The 21,456-nt window shown below is 49.7% G+C and overlaps 1 protein-coding gene across 7 annotated transcripts in view; it reads left to right on the top strand.

Annotated features, from left to right (window-relative positions):
- The window catches only part of LOC108940348 (transcription factor SOX-6-like), a 163,451-nt gene that overhangs the window by 113,453 nt on the left and 28,542 nt on the right, over positions 1 to 21,456 (top strand). For 5 of the 7 annotated variants that reach the window (XM_018762459.2, XM_018762493.2, XM_018762451.2 and 2 more), the window contains 2 exons: positions 6,885 to 7,008; positions 12,815 to 12,894. In XM_018762459.2, the coding sequence (XP_018617975.1) occupies positions 6,885 to 7,008; positions 12,815 to 12,894 (204 nt within the window). The remainder of the gene's footprint in view (positions 1 to 6,884; positions 7,009 to 12,814; positions 12,895 to 21,456) is intronic. The other 2 variants (XM_018762503.2, XM_018762486.2) reach the window with 1 other exon arrangement.

Below are 21,456 nucleotides of genomic sequence, written 5' to 3'. Positions count from 1 at the left end.
TCTCAGTTGATCTTACAAAGATGAAGTACTTTGTGCGCGCGTGCGCGCACACGCACACGCACACGCATTCACGGGCTGCTTTTTCCCTACTGCTGTCAGACATCCTCGACGACTCCTCTTGCCTTCTTAGCGGGGATGGAGGTGTCTCGCTTACGTTCGTTTCCATACATACGGGATATATATCTGGGATAATGACGTTGGCCCCGAACTCACTTCTGTGTTTGTTTATGTCTGTTCTGTTCTGCCCTCATTACCTATGCTGTTTCAGATTCTCCCTATGGACTTTGCCAGTTTACTGCAAACCTTTTTAATTTTATGACCAGGCCCTGCCAAAATACAGCCCCCCCATGCACCCACGCCACCCCACCGTGCTTAGTGGCAACTTCTGGGCCGACCCTCTGTTGTAATTCCAGCAAATCTAACATTAAGGAGGAGGTGATAATTAAAAATGTACAGGCCCAGTTCATTAAGAAAATAATGGATAAAGAAAGGGAGACTGCGTACACACCGTATAAATAAAATGCTCTTAGAGAGAGGACCCTAAGGCTTATCTTTGATATTTTATATTCCATACAAACCTAATTGCTTAAAATATTTACTAACTTAAATTACATTTTAAGTCTGTGAGGCTCTGCTAAAATTTGCCTTAAGTACATATTTCTGTTGAATTTACATTGATCCTTTTTCATTCCTATCCATGGGGGAATTGCCTGTTTTTATCCTCATTTTTTCTTTGTACTCCTTCATATGTTCTGCTCGAATTGTGTGTCTCAGCAGCAGCCCCTTTCCACGAGTTGCCTTCTCCGCAGCCGTGTCTGAGCAGATGTGTCAGGAGGAAATAACTTATACATAATTTGTTCCTGTGAAAGCTTTTGTGTTATCAGGCTAAATACCTTCTCTTAGTTCTGTTTCCCAGTATAAATAAATCATCACCCAAGGTTTTTTGAAGCACGAGATCAATGATAAAGGTGTTATATCTTATTAAACTGACAGCGATGGTTTGTGCTGGGTTTTTTTTTATTATTGCTTAAAAAGTGTAGAAGATGATGTTTCCATTAATCAGTTTGTATTCATAAAAAAACCAACAACAAAGCTGATTCTGTACAATTGTCTTGCTGAAAGAGACATAACAACATGGCTCCCCTGGGACTGAACCCAAAACCTTCCTATGTCAGGTTTTTAACCACCTGTGTTACCTGTGGCACAACTGCAGCGATTCCCAGTCGGTCTTTACCAGCCTTTAGTGTACCGTACTGTGCTATACCGTACATCACGTTTGGGATGGGCTGCCTTGTGCTCCGGTGGCCTCCCCACTATACTCATACTGCAGTGGCTGTCCTCCAAGAGAGCTTGTTTCCGTGTGTGAGGAATTAGTGGAACAAGAAGTCATCTATTAGTCGCTCCTCCAGCCAATCTTGCCGGAGCACCCGACTCCACGGGTACGGCACGGATCGATAGGTTTGCGGCACACCTGTCTCCACCAGACAGCCCTTTTTGTCCAAGATGCCTGGCATGCAGTAAACAAGCGGTCCGTTGGTGGGGGCGCCGACTCTGAATGCGGATTATGTGCCTGTGGCTCTAGATGGTAATCTCATATCTGTCAGTTAAAAACAGGCATTTCTTGGATCTGATAAACTGAAGAAGTATCAAACTAGAGGGTTCGGGGTGGCAGGGGTGAGTCGAGCTGCGACCACACAAAGGGACTTTGTAGGTGACCTGTAATTCAGAGGCGGATTGCCCTCACCCCCCGACTAAACTGCACCAAGAATAGATGTAGTTTGTGTGGAAGACTAACAGACCTGGCCATTGTCCCAGGCGTAGCAGAGGGTGGGGGGAGGTGGTGGCGTTGAAACGGAGGTCCGGCTCAGCGGTATCGATCTGCGAGCCTGGCCAGTGGGAGGGCGAGCCAAATCTTTTGCTCTCTCTCTCACTCTCTCTCTCTGTCGCCTGTTCGCTTACTCGCTCTCCTAGCCATGCTACCGAATTAGCGCCGAGTGCTGACCCACATTCTTAGTAGAGCATCGTGGCTAGCCGATAAACGGCGTGATGCGAAATCAGCGCGAGCCCTGAGGTCTCTGAGATTGTTCAGGGCGACGGCCTCCCCAGAATTAAGTGCCCTGCTGAGTCGGTGCTGGTAAACGCTTCAAGAAAAGCGTACGCCGTGGCGGCTCCAAGGTGCCAGGTGCGAATCTCCCACGTTTAAGGGAAGTGTTGCTTGCCTTCTGCATTAATTAAATACCTTCCGCTAAAGTGATGTTCTCCAGCAGGCCGCTGGAGCCGAGTCAATGGCGTGCGCCGGGAGCGAAGTGTGAAGCTACGCTAATAACAGCCCCTGCCGGGGACTGTCCCTCCTGGGATAATCTTAGCTCTCCCTGGTTGTTTCTCCGACTTGTCAAAAAGATGTGAGAAGTGAAGAATCGGCAAGGTTGGCGGAACATAAAAGTGCTGGCCTTGAGGCAAGGCGATGCATAGCGCCATCACTCGGAGCTCCTTGGGAAGTCAGGGAAGGTTTGCCTGTGTTAGCCTGGTCTACGGAGGGGTGTCTACCAGCAACGTCCGCTCCAGAGCTGTAAATAAATCACTTAAAACGTTTTAAGTTTATTAGCATCTCCCACATATAAAATGGTTTGTTAATTCCTCAATAAAAGTCAGACAGCATCATCAGTTTCTCTCAGCGGAGCATCTACTCTACAATAAAGAAAGAAAGAGAATCCAGTCGAGCCCTTCACAGAGAACACGCCTTTGGCTAGCACTGCGCCTCTAGCTGTGTACCATGGTAAGCAGAAGCTCTACCTGATGTTCTCTAACTTGTCCCCCGATGTGCTTCCGTGGCAACGCTTTGCCCGACCTCCTCCTCCTCTCCTATATTGTCAAAGTTAGAGAGGTCTAGATGTGTTTAAACAGCTCACAAGCGAAATTGTACGACATCCTAAGGGTGGCTGTTTTGCTGCAGATCAAGCGCTGTTTTCAAGTTGAGGGCCAGCGGGGGGACTGTCGCGGGGCTGTCGTGTGGCTCTTTGAGGAAGACTTTAAAAGAGTGCAAACTGCTGACAGGGTCTCTTGTGAAATGGGGTAACAGCTTTCTCATTTCTGTTCCTATCAGCCGATGTGCTGTGTCGGCCCACACCTGTCTGCATGGTGATGAGGAGGTGTGGGGCTTTCTGTGGCCAGGTGTTGGGGGAGCAGACTGACCAGGAATCTCTCTCTACTCCTGACCTGGCATGCCTTATGCTAATGGGGTCGGGGGTCAATCCGTACAGTTTGATTTCCGTGGGCTGTGCGACCCAGGGATTATCTGGTTTTGTAAAGCTTTTTAGCATCTAAGTGCTGATGTCAACATTTCTTCTGTTGGTATTGATCTGCTTTTACCTTTTTTTACTTTTTTGCCAAATGTCTTTCGTGCATTAGTCTCAGTGGCCTTGCTCTCATCTTGCTCGGAAAAGTGATGCTGTAGACCGTGGGCCACGGTAGGATCATCAAAGATCATGTGTCAGAGGCAGGTTTGATCATGTTGTGTTGTTGTGTGCGGGGGATGGGCATGTGGTTTGTACATTCCAGGCCTCATGACCCCTACCAGCCTCCATGTTGTTGCAGATGCCAACCTGCGGGCGCTCAGAATCGGACCCTTGCCGGGACTCCTGGGTAGGGGGGGCTGCGCTGGCACCTGTTCCTCATACTCGTGCTTCTTTAATGGGGCCGACAGCCAGATGGCGAGGAGCACCAGCACCTGTAAGACTGGAAGGAGGTCTGCACACACCAGGAAAGGCTCCACCCACGTCTGCTCCACTTCAGACTCCCAGACTCCCACAAATACCCCTGGGCACCCTCTGGATGGATGATGACCCCCCCCCTCCCCCAGGGGGCCTTTGGCTGGGGGGGCAGCTGCTGTTGGCAGCAGCTAAGACGACGGATAGGGGGCATGGATGGCGGAAGGAACCCCTATTGTCCTAGCGCTAATATATAATTCAGCAAAACAGATGAGAGATTATCTCAACTGCTTTATTCCAAGTGGGGCTGAATACGAGGGCAGTGAAAATGATTGCGATAATCTGGACGTGACAAATGCCCTCTCCACACTTGCACTGTGAGGCATGTTCACTGGGGGCCCCAGAGTCTGTTACAATTAGACATACCTCTCAGCTCTCGGCCGGTCTGTGTGAGAATCTCTTCCACTGTCGTAACTGGCTGGATCACATTTCTTCAACATGTTCTTGAGTCACGTATGTTCACTCATTGTCTGGGAGTCCTATGTACCTAGAAAATTTTTAAATATTATTAATATTATGTTAAGTTAAACTACTATTTAAGTTGATGGCAAAGCGGGTGGTGCTGGTGCCTCACAGCTGCTGGGCTTTCGGTTCATATCCGACTCTGTCCACGTTGACTTGGCATGTTCACCCTGTGTTCGTAGGTTTCCTCCCAGTGCTCTGGTTTCCTCCCACAGTCCACAAACATGTTTTAGGTCAACCTTTTACTCTACATTGCTCATAGTGTGTGTGTGTGTGTGTGTGTGTGTGTGTGTGTGTGTGTGTGTGTGTGTGTGTGTGTGTGTGTGTGTGTGAAGGAATGAGCATGTGCGATGGGCTGGCTTCACACCCTTTCCTTCTGAGATAGGTGCAACCCTGAACTGGGCACATTTTCCAGTTCTGGACAAATCGTCATTGATAATGAGTAAATAAACAGTTTTTAAGAAGTACTGTTTTGCTGAGCGGAGAATTCTTAGACCTATCAGGAGACAATGTGTGAGGATAGCTGAGTGCGCGTACGTGTGTTTTGTGCGTCTGTGGGTGTGTACACGACTAGCCTTCATAACCTTCACTGAAACACTTCAGAGGAATGACTGTTTTGAGCATCGCTGCCAAGGAGTGCGCCTCGGACCCCTGTGCCCGAAAACGGCAGCCTGCAAACCAGAACTAATCATGTTACCCACGACAGAATGAAGCTTCCACTCCTGGACCTCCAGGCCATTGACCACAACCCCTGTTGTGCCATTAATTATCCTGTTTTCTGTGCGAAATGCTCCCCTTTGTGCAGCTGGGTGGCCTGCTCTCCAGAAACCCGACACCCAGAAACGGGATATTTGGCACCAGAGGAGGAAATCCACTTGTCCTCTGGTCGGCGCAGACGTAATGTTCCGTCGGCTCCTTTTGGAAACAATGGGCTGTGTTTTTATTCTACGTTGCTGAGTCAGCAATTTTCAGGCTCCACAGTCAGAACAAATGGGCTGCTGGGTCAGTAGGGTTGTCTTAAGGGTCCGTGCGCGCCCAGGGAAAAGGCCCAATTTAAACAGGCCGGGGAGGCAGAGGGGAGAGCGGGGTGAAAAAGCGGATGCAATCAGCCTCGGTGGAGTTGCCGAGCGCAGCGCACGCTCCGAGAGCGTCGATTTCACGGCCAAACGGCATGCCAGTAATTGCGACCAGACCCCTATTTTTTATTGCAGGTTGATTTTAAAGAGGTGGCAGATTGAGAAACGTACTGTAAAGTGTTTATTTTCACAGGCAACCTTTATTAACCCCGTTTCCAGGTGGTTTCTCCTGTGGCAAGCGGTGCAGCCTGGAGGATTAACCCTGAATGGCACTGCAATAGCGCTGTTTCCTGCCACAGAGAGCCAAGATGGGTCAGCTGGGCTGACACTGATACCCTGTTTTAGCCTCATAACTCATTTCCACCCAGGCAGCAAACATGCCAACAGGTGGCCTAGTGGTTAATGCTAATGCTTTACAGTTCAAAGGTCCCAGGTTCAAATTCCCCCTCTTGCTGTAGTGCCTTTGGTCGAGGCACTTACCTCAATTGATACAGTAAAAATGATCCAGCTGTATGAATGGTTAACTTAGTGTAAAAATCTAACATTGTAAGGAGCTTTGAGGAAAAGAATCAGACAAATGAATAAATACAGTTACAGCTGAAGGAAAGTGAGGAAACAATTTGGGTGGTAATGCATGAAGGTCTGAAAGCAGATGTGGTGCTGCAGATGTTGTAAATCAAGCGCCAACACGAAATGCTTGGACATTTATGTTCAAAAACACTTGAATGAGGTCATATTTCCATGTGGTCTTTGCTTGCTGGTCAGAACCATGGAGGTGACAGGTTGTTCCAGGCTTGCTCTCTGCACTGTTGTACCTTACGCAGACACACGATCGTGAACACAGAGAATTGCACGTTGACACTGTAAGCTGGCCTTCACCTGCTGACTCAAGATTTTCTTGCTGTGTAAAACACAGCCCCCCTTGCTCCAGCGAATGTCCCCTACTTATGCGCAGACTTCATTTGATTTTGGGACAGGAAATATATTGACTTGCTGTGAACCCACCCCCTCAGTGCCAGCCCCCCAGCACTCCCCTGAGGAGGGGGGAGGGAGAGAGGCGTAGGGCAGGTTGCTGGGATGCTGATTAGAGCATCTTTCTGATGATTGCTTTAGATGTCTGTGGCGTAGCTCTCTGTCTACATGTGGAGACGCTCCCACTGGCTGCCCTATCAAGTGGTCAAACAAGACATCAGCACGTCCAGTAAGTTAAACCCTCAGCCAGGTTCCCTTCCACATCCAGCCTGAAGATGCTCCCCAGGCACTAGTTCAGACATGCGCTCCTCGAACCCCTCGCCTGCTCTGCGGTGACACTAGGACAGGCCCCAGGAAGCGAGAAACCATCGCGGGAGGTGTGAACAAAGTGCCCTTATCCCACGAGTAACACCTTTGACTCTGGGGGCGGACGGCAGCGGGGCCGGGCCTTTGATGTGATAATGGAAGATTGACGGGGAGAAGGTGGGGTCAGAGGCAAGGTGGCGGGGGTAGGTGTTGCGGGAAGGGGCACGTGCCCCCGACGCCAGGGAGCCGCCTGTCAGGCCACGTTTGGTCGGTGTCTGATCTCCGCTGTCTTTGTGTTCAGCAGGTCCAGGGTCACATGCCGCCGCTCATGATCCCCATTTTTCCACACGATCAGCGCACTCTGGCAGCAGCGGCGGCGGCGCAGCAGGGGTTCCTCTTCCCTCCGGGAATCACTTACAAGCCAGGTAAACCCGCATCCTCAACCTCCCTCTAACCTGCGTCTGTCACCTTTTTTGCATTTACATGTTAGATTACTTTTTCCTCGACATTTTGCCTTCTCTTTTCCATCTGTCCCCAACCCCCTGGTCCGCTCTCATTGTTGTGCGTAGAACGTATAGCGTGTGAGCATGTTGGAATGTGTGCAAGTGTAAGACGGTGTCTAAGAGTCTGTAAGTGTGAGCGTGTGCTCACATCTGAGTAAGTATCTGTTACGTGTTATTGCGAGCGTGTGTATGTGGGTGTGCGCGTGGGGTGCGCGTGGGGTGCGCGTGCGCCGCAGTTTCAGCTTGGGATGGCCCCCATACCCATCCGTGTGTGTTTTGACAGCAGCGGCGGAGGACGGGGTTTCATGCAGCCTCCTGTCCACACGTGCTCGGGTTTGTTTTCATTGTCGCTCACTGATCCAAGGCTGCAGCAGCAGCCCCCCCTTCCCCTCTGTCCCCTCCCGCAGGCAATGGGGACTCTATTGTACACTCTGTACATGTATTCATTCAGCTGATGCTTTTCTCTAAAGCATCATACAATTTAAGGTACTTAAATAATTCACCCATTTATACAGTGGGAAATTTTTACTGGAGCAATTTAGGCTAAGTACCCTTGATCAAGGTCCCACAGCAGGAGGTGGGATACAAACCTGCGACCTGTTGGCAACGGCTTTAACCACTACTCCACCCGTTGCCCACAGCCTCTTGATCAACCCCCTTCCATTCAGCACCCCATGTTCCTCGTCGTCCAGTCGTCACAAAGAAGCAAAAACATCCTCGACGAGTCGTGCGCATGTTTCAGCCAAGTTAACTGCGCTGAGGCTATGAACAATCCTCTCACCTTGTCAAAGCGATGAATTCCCGCCCCAGTGAAATGTGTCACCTTGGAAATGTCAGGCTCAGTGAGGATTGATCTCGGAGCTGGTTTACGCGCGGAACAATAAGTCGGATGTTGGAGCGCAGGAACGTACTCCGCATGTCAGTTCCAACATCTTTGTAACGGCCTGGGATGAGCCCTGTAACATAATACAGCTGCTTTACGCAAGGGTCCGAAAGTCCTTGCGCAGAAACGGTGAGTCGAGTCAACACCTGTTCCTCAGAGGCTTTCGTCCAAATTCTCTTGCTTTTCCCCCAGTCTGCATTCCATTGCACACCCCAGGACCTGATGTTGGGGGGGTCACCATAGAGAAAATGCACAGACTCATTAACTTAGCTGTGGAATGAACGATTAAAAGACAGGTCCAGGGGAAGAAAAAAACACGACAGTAGTGAGAAATTCTTGGAATACATCTTACTTGTAAAGGCACATCATAAATAAAAGAGCGCTTTCGTCTCGGTGAATCGTGTGTAAAAAAAAAAAAAAAAAAAAAAAAGACGGATTGTGACAGGCTGCTATCTTTGTGCCAGACCGCTTGTTCAGATCCGCCAGTCGAACACTCCTGGCACTTACTACCTGACCTGAATGCCGATTCATGTTTGTTTTCAATGTAGGAAATATTTAACACCTGGCCCCGATCGCCAATAGCATCTTTATTTCTTCGCTAAGTCAAATGTGCAGGTGTTTTGTTAAGTAGCACTATTTATCCTCTTTTACTCATCTATGTGCCTTGCAAATTAGTTCTGCATAAAGTAGGGGCAGCAGGTGGCATAGTGATGAGAGCCGTCCCCTTGTAGTCAAAGGTTCAGGGTTCAAATTGCACCTCCTGCTGTGTTTTCCATGATCAAGCTGCTAACCATGAAGTGATACAATAAAAATTGCCCATGTGAATAAATGGGGACACACAGCAAGAAGCTTAGTGTACAAACCTAACAATCTAAGTCACTTTGACATAAAGGTTCAGCTGAAAGAACAAATGAATTTAGCTCCTTGAAATTTTATTTCCTGTCGAACAGCATGAATGGAGTAGGACGGCTTCCAGAAACAGTAACCTGACGGGATTTCTGGTCATTGACCCACGTTGTTTGTGTATCAAGTCAAACCGCCACTGCGACAAAGCTTCGCGATTGTAGATGTTGAGTACGGAGGTGTGAGGAAGAGGTTTGAGGACCAGGGTGCATCTCCCTTCCCCCCACTGAAAGGGGCAAAGGGTTTAGGAGCCCCAGGGGTGCTGCTCCATTACTTGTCCCGGCATGCCGTCCACTCCCTGTGTGCGACGCAGAAGAGAGTCGCTCCTCACGCAAGCATTCCAGGCTACAAAACAAATTTGGAAGAGGAAAGAAGGAGGAGGGGGAGAAAAGAATGGCAGTGGCTTGTGGACCAACTCCCTCCCCTTGATCCCCAACCCATCCCCTTATTGTTCGGATCATTAGAGAGGTGGTGTCATTAACTCCTTTTAATTAAAAATTAAAGCAAATTCCTGCCCCCAAGTGCTCATCAGTAAAGAAAAAGTTCCCCAGGCCCACCCCCTTCTGCCAAACACACACACACACACACACGCGCACGCACACACACACAGAACAAACTGACAGTTTGGCATTGAGAAACAAACAAAAATACAAATAAATAAAGGATAAATAAATAAATAAATAAACCGATTAATTAATTTGATAAATGAATAAATAAATAAACTTGCCCACTCGCGGTTTCTCCGAGCGGCAGTAGCGGAACTTGCGGAAAAGATGCACAGCAGAGAGAGTTTAAGAGGGCCGGGATGCGAATGTGTGAAGACACGCATCGGGAAGGGCTGAGGGTACGCGTTTTGTTTTCAGCTGAAGCGTCGATAAAAACATTTGTTGTGTTCATCCATCAAGACGCAGGAGAAAGCAAGTGAGCCTTAGAAAAAAACGATGAGACGACAGGAAGGATTTGCAAGTCGGCAGGTGAGAGGAGGAACATGAGGGGGCGTGGCCGGCCTCACAATAAATTTACTGTAGAGCCACACGGTGAAAAAGGGCTTCAGCTGTTCTGCAGCTACGGAGGCATGGCAGCCGAAATAACGTGCCTGAGGGGGTTCTCTGCGAGTTTGATTTTTTTAATATGTTTGACATGGAAAATGTTTTAGAACAAATAACAGGAGTTATTAAAGAATCTCCAGCTAGGATTGCCTGTTATAAAGGCCTTGCATTATTCATGGGCCCATAAAGAATACGAAACAAGAGAAGGAGAGAAGTGTGTAAAACAATTTATGCACTCCACCGAAGTTGCTTACAGTTTATTTTCTTGGCAGCCGAACCGCTTCCTCCGCCACCCCCCCCCCCCAACCTCCACCCTCCAACATTACCACCCCACTCCCAGCCTCACTTAATCTTCTCCAGGTGGTAACACGCGACCTGGGAATAGAAAAGAGCTGGTGGCTTGTCTGCCTGCGGCACCTGTCACTGTTCCCACGCGAGGGAACACCCACGGGCACCCTGAAGCTGCCATGTTAGAGACGCCCTGAGGTGGCCTTGCCAGGGCACTGGCTCTCTGCTGCCTGCACACTGTGCTCAATGACCCGCTCCTGCACTAGAGTGCCGTCGAGCCTCATCGTTTAAACAAATAGATGCGAAGACGAGGCGGTGTGAAATGCACATTCTCTTGGCGGCCTGTGAAGCAATGGCTATAGAATGGCTGCTGAATGGGACTCCTGGGGATGGATATAGCTTCTGAGCGGTTCCTCGGTCACGGCGCCTGCTGTCATGGCGATGCTACAATGCCTTGCTGACTTCCTCCTCACCCAGCTACTCTACACCGTTTCTCTTGCTCAGACATGGCCGTAGACCAGCTCTGCCACATTACTTTGAAGTCCCATCACGCTTAACTTGTTAACTCCATTTCCAACTTTAACCTCAGCGCCTGCTCTAGAAAGCCAGCCCCCTTGTTTTTGTGTGGGAGTTTATTTACTCTATTCCAGTACCAGCCGAGCTTCTCTCTTCTAAACACTTTCCAAGAAAGCGTTGAAACTTGCATGGCCTGGGTGCTCCGTGGAGGAGCGAGGCCTCGCTCCTGGCTCCTCCTGGTGTTCCTTCACCACCCCTGCCCTCTTTAGCGCGGACACTTCTGTCCCCCAGCCTGGACCCGAGGCAACCGCCGTAGCCCACTGAGGACACGAGGGCACTTGCAGATAAAGGAAGCACGATGGTGAGCCTGACAGCTCCCACCTAATTGGTCTTCCTCGCTTTACTGCATGACATCTGGCTAAAAAGGAATATCGGATGAGATTCTCCACTATTATTATTACAAGCAAAGCTCTTTCAACATTATTTAACAGCCTGACGTCCTGCCAGCTCTTTAAAGAAGGTGCAAAAGGCAGTGGTAAAAGTGTGATCTTCAACTGCAGCCATTTGTGGTCCTCTTTTCCTATTCGTTGGTTGGTATAGAATAGGGTAGAAATAGGACTTTGATAACACTTTTGCTATTAATATCTCCCTGTATGTGGTAAATGATAAGGCTGGGCTCTTTGGACTCAATGTTCCAGGTCTGTGATGTTGAAGAGAAAGCTGATCCCCTTAAGCGGGACCATGTTCTCAGATTCATTCTCCCTGGTTTGCCCAGGAGCAGCAAGGTGCCTGAGATAATAGACTCCATAACCTGTAGGTCTCAGACAATAGAGGAACAATGAGTGATCAGAGCCCTTCAGTTAACTTTGGTCCTACGCATGGCCAGATCAGATCCTGGAAATCATCATGGCCGAACAACTGCCAAGGTACCTTTGGCTCCCAGCGTGCTGTAGCCCATCATACTTATCATCCACATTAGGTTGCCACCATGATACCTTTTGCTTCGCAAAGTCATCAGTAGAAATTTCAAAAAATTGGGCACTGATGGGAAGACAGCTCTACTTGCAAAACTCGATCTATCCTACACTGGGGCGATAGGTATGATGAAAAATCCGACTAACGAAATATACTGCATGTTAGCTAGAACTAGACTAAAGATGAAGCCACCGCTTCCCTTTTAGCAACACACACACACACATTTTCAGAACTGCTTGTCCCATACGGGGTCACGGGGAACCAGAGCCTACCCGGCAACACAGGGTGTAAGGCCAGAGGGGGAGGGGACACACCCAGGATGGGACACCAGTCCATCACAAGGCACCCCAAGCGGGACTCAAACCCCAGACCCACCGGAGAGCAAGACCGTGGTTCAACCCACTGCGCCACTGCGCCACCCGCAACACACACATTCTTCATAAAATCCTCAAATCATCCAATATTAGTAAAGCTGTAATTCTGAATCAGGAAGTTGAGCACAGTTTTTGGTCCTCAATTAAGACTTATTTCACAAACGTTCCTAACATTAAAAAAGGCCTGCCTCTCAGTGAACAACGGAGCAGAATGTAAAACTAATGTTGGTTCCTATTGTCTTGAATGACCTAACCCTACCTTAAGACTTGTGTCTCTGGTGCAAGAGCGGCTGTGACGCAGCAATCTGCAAGTACATAATAGACACTTCAGGCTTGACCTGTGTCTGCTGCCATGTGCTGAAGATCCTCAGGCGGTTTATGCCCGTGTCGATGTGCTGCCAGCTCACATGCCACCGTGTGTGGATGGTGGTGGGTGGGGATGGGAGGTTCCTGTGCAATCCCACAGGAGTCCACCCAACTGAGCTTTTGTTACTGCAGATGTTTGGGCAACACGCCAAGTCACAAGAGAGGGGGGCTTAGGGGTGTGTGTGTGTATGTGTGTGTGTGTGTGTGTGTGTGTGTGTGTGTGTGTGTGTGTGTGTGTGTGTGTGTGTGTCTGTGTGTGTGTGTGTGTGTGTGTCTGTGGGGGGCGTGGCTGCCCGAGGGCCTTGCCAGCACTTGCCTGCCTGCCGCCGGGGCCTGTTCATTGTCTCAACCTGTGCACATTGTTCTCCCGACAGGTGATAACTACCCGGTGCAGTTCATTCCGTCCACAATGGCAGCGGCCGCCGCTTCAGGACTCAGCCCGCTCCAGCTCCAGGTATGTGTCACTGCAAAGAATGCACAGGACACGGGCCAAGCCTCGTGCTCCCTGTTCCTGGATGCCTGCCCCCGTCAGCTTTCCATTCCACTGCCTTTCCATGGGAGCTTTTAACCCCCTTTGTGTAATCGGAGGCAGCAACACAATGACAGACTTATCCCATCATCACTGCAACGCACAGCAGAGAGTGTGTTCCTGGTTAAATGCGGTGCATTTCCCCTTGTCAGATGCGATGTGCAAATTTACGTTTTTATCCCTGGATATCGCCTGCCGCTGGGACGAAGCGCTGGTCTTGTCAAGCACTCGAGTCTTCCTCCAGGCGACTCTTACACTCGTGAACTTGTACGGGGGGGGTATCTTTAAGAGCTTCTGCCTGTTCCTGATCATCGTTGGGATTCCTTCCCCTCATCTCATTATAGTTATAATTAACAGCCATTAAGCTCCATGCAAATCTTCACGAGGCTTTTGTTTTCAGATTGGCCATACAGTATGTATTCCTCGGTCACGATATACTTGAGTTGTATTTACATAACAAATACATAGAACAGGCATGTGTAGCAGAAGCCTCTGTGCAATTATACTAATGTTATTACTCCTGGCTGCCTGCTTGAGAAATTATCAAAGCCTTCTTGCCTGTTCTATGAAGCCTGGATTGGGTGATGTCTTTTGAAACTGTGTAATCATAAATATTTAAGGCTTTCTGAAACTACTTGAATGAGAATCTCGAATGCGATAGGCAGCTCCTAAGCTGTCCCGCTTTGAGACAAAGCAGCGAGGGAGATGGGGAGACGGGGGGGGTTCGCCGGTTTGCTTTCGTAGGCCGCGACTATGTTGTCAACAGCAGCAATGCCTTGTTAATAGCGGTTGGACCTTAAGCTTTGCCGTAGCCAGCGCCGCAGCCAACGGAGCGGCTCGTGCTGTGATGGGAAAGAAACAAAGCTGAGGGTAACTTTTTCGACCCTGACCACGCACCCGCCCATATGGTACATGAGCAAAATTTGTCCTTCGAATCTTATCGCTCTCAGCTCTAATGAGCCTTGGCAAGTCCCAACAATGCTTGCAGCTGGATTTCAAGTGTCCTCCTTTATCACACAGCCCTGGAAAGAACAATGAGGTACGCGCAGATTATGGGGCCAGTCGAATCTTGTTTGAAAAGCTGTGTGCGTGTGTGCGTGCGCGTTTGCGCATACGAACACTGACACCCAGACCTCTCACGGGTTGATGGGATCCATGCCAGGCTGTGCCTTTGTGTACAGGAGGCTGGGAGTGTTTAGACTGAGCTGTCCGTCAGGTCACAAAGAGCCTCGGCTTAAACCTGGGGGTTATATTTCACCGGTGATTCTTATAATTTATTTAACCATGGTGTTGTGTAAAACCAGGGCTTCCTGCACCCTGACTGGGCTGACCTTTGGAGAACATGGTCAACAAACAAGGAGCATTTCCCAGTAATTGAAGTATGCTTATTCGCAATATACCGTGAGTGGCGGCTGCTATTTGCCCTTGGATGATGTCCCGCAAAGCGAATCAAACAGGGGCTCACTTTCGCCGCTGGGACCAACGAGGTCGTGCGGATTAAAACACTGCATCCGCGTGGGAGCCGAGGTGCGTGAATTTGCTGATAAGAGGTGCCAGCTGGTGGGGTCCCATCGCCGCTGATTCTTGTAATCTTTTGAAAGAATACCTGTGAACCGCAGGCGCTCCGTTCCCTCACCGCTCCGGCCAGTTTTGTAAGTGTTTCAGGCCTAATTTTACGTCGCATTGTGGCCGCTTGATTAATGAATGGTATCTGTAGTTTAATCGGGGTAAGTGCTCCAGGTGCCATGCTGAGTGATGTCCATGTCGGTGACAGTCTGGGCACACGAGCCTGAGCGTGCAGACGTAAGACAGCTGCTCTTGTAGTTAGGTACTTGCCAGGTCAGGACTTCCTGTGTGGAGGGGACCGATCGCATACCAGCCCGACGTGCGTCTCCCTAATGAATATATCCCTGCCTGTCAGCAATCTGGCAAGGTATCATTTTACCCAATTTATGCTGTTTAGATTGCAAAATATATGAACCTTAAAAAATCATCTTATTTGTGGAATGAATTCCCACAATGCAGCAGTAATGTGCTCAGCCATCCAGGCGGAGGCTGGCTGCTCTGCCAGTCTTAATGTCAGAGACGGGCGCGTTCACAATTTTCTATGTCATAACAGTCTGGGCGCATGAGTACGGAAGCCACCCCTCCTTCCCCCGACCCCGGCCGACTTCCAAAACCCCCCTTTTTGCCCTGTTGTAAAAAAAAAAAAAAAAAAGTGACAAAAGGCTCTGGCCCGATTGGTGAAAATGAGTTTGTGGCTTGTAGCGTTTGAGTTTTAGAAAGTGTAATTTGCTTGTCGATATTGGGTGGCGGTGGTGGCGGGTGGCGGGTGCCGGCCGGTGGAGTGGTGGTTGTCGTCAGGCATCGCTGTGCGCTGCCTAATTTCACTCAATGCTTCCCTGACAGATTGCTCCTCGTCCGCAGCTCACAGGGGAGATGGCGTCCAGTGCAACGCGCCGGCCGCTGGGCCGTGTGCCCCATTTCATTAGCGCTGTGCCGCCAGCTCCGACGAGTGTAGGAGACTATGAGCACCGGGAAACAATGGCCATGTCCTGGTCCAGCCCCAGGTCCTTATTAGAACTGACACCTCTCACCCAGACCACAAAATTGCCTTCCAGATCTGCTGGGTGCCCCCATGCGCTGTCTCCACACACCATATTCAATTGTGGAGGTTGGGGGAAAAAAAAACAATGAGGACCTGGTCAGAGGAATTAGACTAATTCAGATCAAGAATTGTATTCTATTCTCCTTGGATTGCCACTTAATTTGGCAGCGAACACCATTGACTTGTTTCAATTGTACAGAGGAAAACAATTTCTCTAAAGCCTTCTCTACTTGATTCACCTACACACAGACACACACACACACACACACAGACACACACACACACACACACACACACACACACACACACACAGCTGATGCTACTATGAGATTTAATGTATACTATATTTCTTTGATTCTATTATGTACATTTTTTCACATTTTAACGGCTTGAAACCCAGGATGCGTTTTAAAATCAACGGTGTAAATGTGGTGTATTTTGCTCATTTTGCTGAGATTTCAACAAGGCAGAAATGAAATTTGGAAAGGGCCTGTTTTTTATCATTAGAAACAGACTTTGGTCTAAGCAGTTTTAAAGCAAGCATTACCAGATAAGGCGGAACATCTGCGCCCCGGCAGTGGCCAAGCGAGCAAAGGCCCCGGGGCCCAGATCGAGGCTGGCTTCCGCCGGTCCTCGTCGGTTCCCGCCGGCTGCTGCGCTCAATGAAATCTCCTTTCTTTCTCTTCCTCCTTTTAATTGCTCAGCCCTGCCACATCCCTAAGCTTTAAAGTACTGGATGTTAAATTGCTTGAGCGGTGACTACACTGCAATTACCATCCATCACTCTGAAAATGGCATCACTCACAGCTCATGGTAAAGCTGTTCAAGCTCAGTGCTGTAAACAAGCAGAAGGCAGGCCGTACCTACGACCAGAGACACCCCACTTCGGGGGAGAAATGCTCAAAAGAGAAAAAAATGGCAATAGTGACAGTGAAGATCTCCTGCTGGAAGTCCTCCAGTGGAGATAAAAGAGAGGAGGGAACCTCGTGTTGCTTTTTATTTTGCATGCAAATGGTTTCTCGGCTCCGAAAGAACATCAGGGCTGGGGAGTGCGCCCTTGGCAGCCAGCACCGTGCTGTCGCTCGGTCTTTAAGGAAGCGGACGTTTCTGTCACCGTCCGAAGAAACCAGAACCCCTCATTGTTTGGCTTCCCGCGGTTCGTTGCGGAAGCAAAACACCAAGGCAGATGACGCTCACTATGGAATGGCAATGATGGTAACGTGGAGCCGTGAGGAGCTGGGAAGAAGGACATGAGGGCACATTACTGGGTTGGGTCCTTTACCGGACGGAACAGGTAGCAAGCGGATGGATATACGCACAGGTATGTAGAGGGGGGAGCTTTTGATGAGGGGTGGGGCCCAGTGGAGAATTTATATTTGGAGCTGATGCTGCTGCATGTTCATATACGTGTGTGTGTGTGTGTGTGAGTCTGTGTTTCTGTGTGCATGGGGGGGTTGTGGCTGGGGAGCAGGTCGGGGGATGCAGCAGATGTCGGGCCCTGCTGGAACCCGGCCTGCACAGTTCCCCTCCTCCTGGCATCTGGGCCATCCCAGGTCAGCCAGCCTGCCCTGAGGAGTAAGCCTGAATACTGTGGGTGGAGGTGAGGGGGGTGGGGTGGGGTGGGGCGGGGCGATCAGCTAACACGGAGGTACCGCACTCATCTTCATGCCAGCATCCTGCTGCGGTGACATGGAAGCACGGATTTTGGAGAAGAGCCGGGCACAAGGTTCAAAGCTACTAGGTTACCTGAGACACGGAAAAACATATGACCAAACAAAAATGAGTGAATACATATTAAGAAGTATAAGAGCGCAGCAGGGTTTCCAACCATCCACTGGACTCCATTCTGCTCGCTCGGTCGTGTTTCTCGGAGGCCTTGGAAGCGCAGCCCTGTCAGGGCGCGTGATGCATCATCATGACTGCGAGTAGGGAGGCTGTCCAGACGCTCACCAAATCTGCCACTGCTTTTCCCAACATCTGTCACAGAGCTGCTCTTCAATAACAAACAAGATGCACAAATTTGTTTCTCTGAAGGATGCAATTTTTTTTCAGTCTCTTTCCATCCTCTTTTCCTATCCGTACAACACGTTCGGATCGCCCGTGGTGACTCAGTAGCAACGTGTTAAAGGACTGATGCTCCCACGGACAGCCCGATGCCAGCGCTCACATCTCTGTCTTTTCCTGTCTCTCTCTCTCTCTCTCTCTCTCTCTCTCTCTCTCTCTCTCTCTGTCTCCTCCGTCTATCACTCTGTCAGACGAGGGAAAGTGGGAATTACTCATGCGATTTAGCTTGCGTTCTGAAGCGTTGGTGCGATTTCACGTACGTTAAGTTGTCCTTGACTTTGAAATTCTTTTTAAGTTTGCCACAGGCAGTGTGGCGCTTAAGGGGGCACAGTTATAACTTGTAGGTTGCCGGTTTGAGTTGCAGTAGAGCCCTCATTGGTTTGCTCCTGAGCAGGACACTCCATCTGAATTACTCCAGTAGAACATGCGCAGTGGGTAGGCTGGTGTGCCACAGCTCCTTTTGCGCAATGTTCGGAAGTGGGCTCACTCTGTTCTCAGTAAGCATCTTCTTGCCATGATCACAATGCAAAGACGTGTTTCGGGTGAACTGGTGATTCTAAATTGCCCTTAGTGTGCGTTTGCCGTAATGAGTGAGTGAGTGTGTCTGTGATAGACTGGAATCTCATCCAGGGTGTACCCTGCCTCATGCCCATTGCATCTGGAATACGTTCCACACCACTGCAGGCCTCCAGTGTACAAGTGGTTATTAATAGTAAATGGACGAAAGTAAGAGTCTTGATAAATAGATATATCCTGAACTGTGACATGTAGAGAGTTGCACCTCCTGCTGTTCACAAGCACAGCAAGGCCACCACCTCTCTTTCCACTGCACCGCCGGCGATCTCTATGCGCTCACACCGTCTGAAGCCCGCTCACGGTCTTCTGACTTGGATCACCGAACTAGCGCCAGGCGAGCCTAGGTGGCCTCCTCGGGACCAGCAGCCGATCTCGTGCACGCGTAAGAACTGTGCCGTCATAACAGCCGCAGCCCTCGGCGGGGTAGAGCGTCCGGCGAAGAGGCAGCAGAAACGCGAAAAAAGCTCTACAGGCTCTCCACATTCGGCGCGGGCCGGATGACAAAATGAAATCCACCGGCGCGGTTGCACGAGTAGCGCAGAAAGACACGAAAACAAAAGCGAAACTCCCCAATAAGAACGCAGCTGTGAGGTTTGCGACCCCCGCGCTGCCCGCCGGAGCCGAAGTTCAGGCCACGTGACAAGAAGGGGACCAGCAGATTCCGTTTTAATCCGCGAAATTCGTGAGAGAACACAAAGAAGCGAAACGTGCCTCCTGACCCCTCGTTTCTCCACAGGGGCTGCTTTTAATTACTGGGGGCTAATGGGCTGACCTTGGGCCCGACCCGGCTGCTCGGAGCCCCCTTCCCGGGGAAGTTTCCGCTGTGGCGGTGGGGGGCTGGAGTCATGGCGTTAGAAGAGATGGAGGGAAGGGAAGACTGGTGAGACTGCTGAACCGGAAGGCACTTTTTCCGCAGGTCTCTCTTTGCCTCTAACTAAGCTGTATTGCGGAGAGTCATTTAATGCTCAAATGGACAGAGGTATTGCCTCGGTCTCTGGGGAAGACCCGGCCTTTTCTCCGCGGGGGTTCAGGCCGTACCGGGAAACGCTCACAGCATTGCAGTTCTGTCACGCTCCTCCCTCTCTCAGATATGTACAGCAAATAGCACGTCAAGCAGATCTTGCACACGGCCTTTTTTTTTTTTAGTCAGCACCATCGCTGCGTCGTGGTAGCCTAGCGTTTGAGACTGAGGCACGCGTCTATTTGCGTGTGTATAGAATCTGTATGAATAGTCTTCCTTTTGTGTTTGTTTCTGTATGTAGCAGAAGGAGTAGCATCCCCAGGAGTAAGAAGGGCAACGCTGCTTTAGTGGGGCCACAGCAGGGGCTGAGGTGTGTGTGTGTGTGTGTGTGTGTGTGTGTGGGAGGAGGCGTGCATATAGACACGACACGGACAGGGCGCTCCCTTGCTCTGTCAAGATCCCTAGAAGAAAGCAGAAAGGATTTTTTTCTCTTCAGTCAAACGATTCCAGTACAAAGTTTGGTCGAATAATGTCAAACCCTAAGAAATAGCTGGAAACAAGTTAAAGGTGTTAAAGGGAATGGAAAACTGCGCACCGCGTACTCCGGAAGCCGTCAGACTTGAAAGCGCCGGTTAGCAGTTTCATTTTCAGTCAGTGCGTTTTTTTTTTTTTTACGACTTTACAAACACAGTACCCACGGTGAACTGAAAGCAGGATATGAAGCCATTGAAAGCGCTCTGGGATCAACTGTACGACGCACAGAAGCCTCCCGGTGCGTTTGCTTTTAAAGCAACAGGAGTCCATAACTTTGCGCATGTTTCTATAAAGGGCCATGGAAAGGGGAGGCTGACAATCACAGGGCGGCGTTGGTCAAGGGGCATGGAGCCAGCCCCCTCCCCCGCCCCACTCCCTGTCTGCCCATTGACTTTCAGCTTGACCCTTATTACCTTCTGCCGCTGTGCCCCAACATTCCAGTGGAGGGGGGGTTGTGCGCGCGGTTCACTGGGGAGCGGACAGATGCCCTTCACGAAGGGACCGGAACATGTGTCTGGCTCGGGGACCGTGTGCCGAGGTCACGGGGGGCATGCTCCAGGCCTCCTTCGCCGTCTGCTCTTTTTTGGAATTCGCTTGGCCTCCTTCACCCTCTCTGCACTCGAAACATTGCAGCAACGTCGCAACAACGTTATTCAAGCGCTGACATCTCCAAACGACCACCCGCGAATTTGCCCCACTTCCTGTCCCTTGATTCTGTTTGTTTTTCCAAGCCCCAGCGGCTCGCTTGCCTTGTGACCTATTAATCAGCCCTCGTGAAAGGCAGGCTCGCTCTCTTTAATTTGAAGTGAAGCTCAATTATGTTCCTTTTCCGGAACAATAAAGTTGTCCCCGCGTGATGTTGGGGTCTCTGTACATCCACTGCGCAGGAAACAAACATCTGCCCCGCAGACCTGTTGGGTGCTGCTACACACAGCACCTCGGGCAAAAATACAGTGGGTCTATTGACTACAGCGGTAGTTCTCTGGCCCTTGTACCCACCCAAAAGCAGTGAAGACAAAGGTGGCTGATACAAGAATTTTGTTGAGCAAAATTGAGATGGTTGATGGACAGTTGAGATGTTGCTGCTGCACCAGAGCCACCAAATTTAACAGATTTCCAGCAGATCCCCCATGAGTCACAATGTTTAGGTGGACATCTTCCTTCTGAAAGATATATATCAGAAATTTTACATCGAGACCTATTTTGACTTTTAGGTTTGAGGTGGGGCAGGATGTTGGTTGAGTTAGAGTCTGTGTACATACACTTTTCACATGGAATACGTGTATAACCGAGGGCAGCAGGTAGTGTAATGCTTAGAGTTGCTGCCTTTCACTCAAAGGGCCCAGGTTCAAATCCCACAGGATGCTGCAGTACTATTCAGTAAAAGTTGCTTAGCTGTGTAGGTAAAAACTGTAACTATGAGTAGCTTAATATACAGACATTGTAAGTCACCTTGGATAATAGTAACTGTGAGAGAATAATCAGGATTATTGCAAAGAGAGAGAAAGGATTTTACATTCTGCTAAGATGTGGAGACATCTACAGAATAGTTAATGATAAAATAATAAGCAGAAAATTCAGAACATGTGCAAAATGGGTCAATGTGCTCTTTTGATTTGGCTGTCACTCTAAAGTGAATGATTGTTTTTTCCTTTCAGTCACTGGTCTACCTGGTTTGGTGGGTTGCACCAAGACAAAGCTTTGTATTTACAGGGAGGAAAGCAGTGGAACAGTGAGGCGAAAG

The sequence above is a fragment of the Scleropages formosus genome, chromosome 2 (genome assembly GCF_900964775.1).
Source record: "Scleropages formosus chromosome 2, fSclFor1.1, whole genome shotgun sequence".
NCBI classification, from domain to species: Eukaryota; Metazoa; Chordata; class Actinopteri; order Osteoglossiformes; family Osteoglossidae; genus Scleropages; species Scleropages formosus.
The sequence above is the reverse complement of the archived record's forward strand: the minus strand, read 5'-3'. Positions and strand labels throughout refer to the sequence as shown.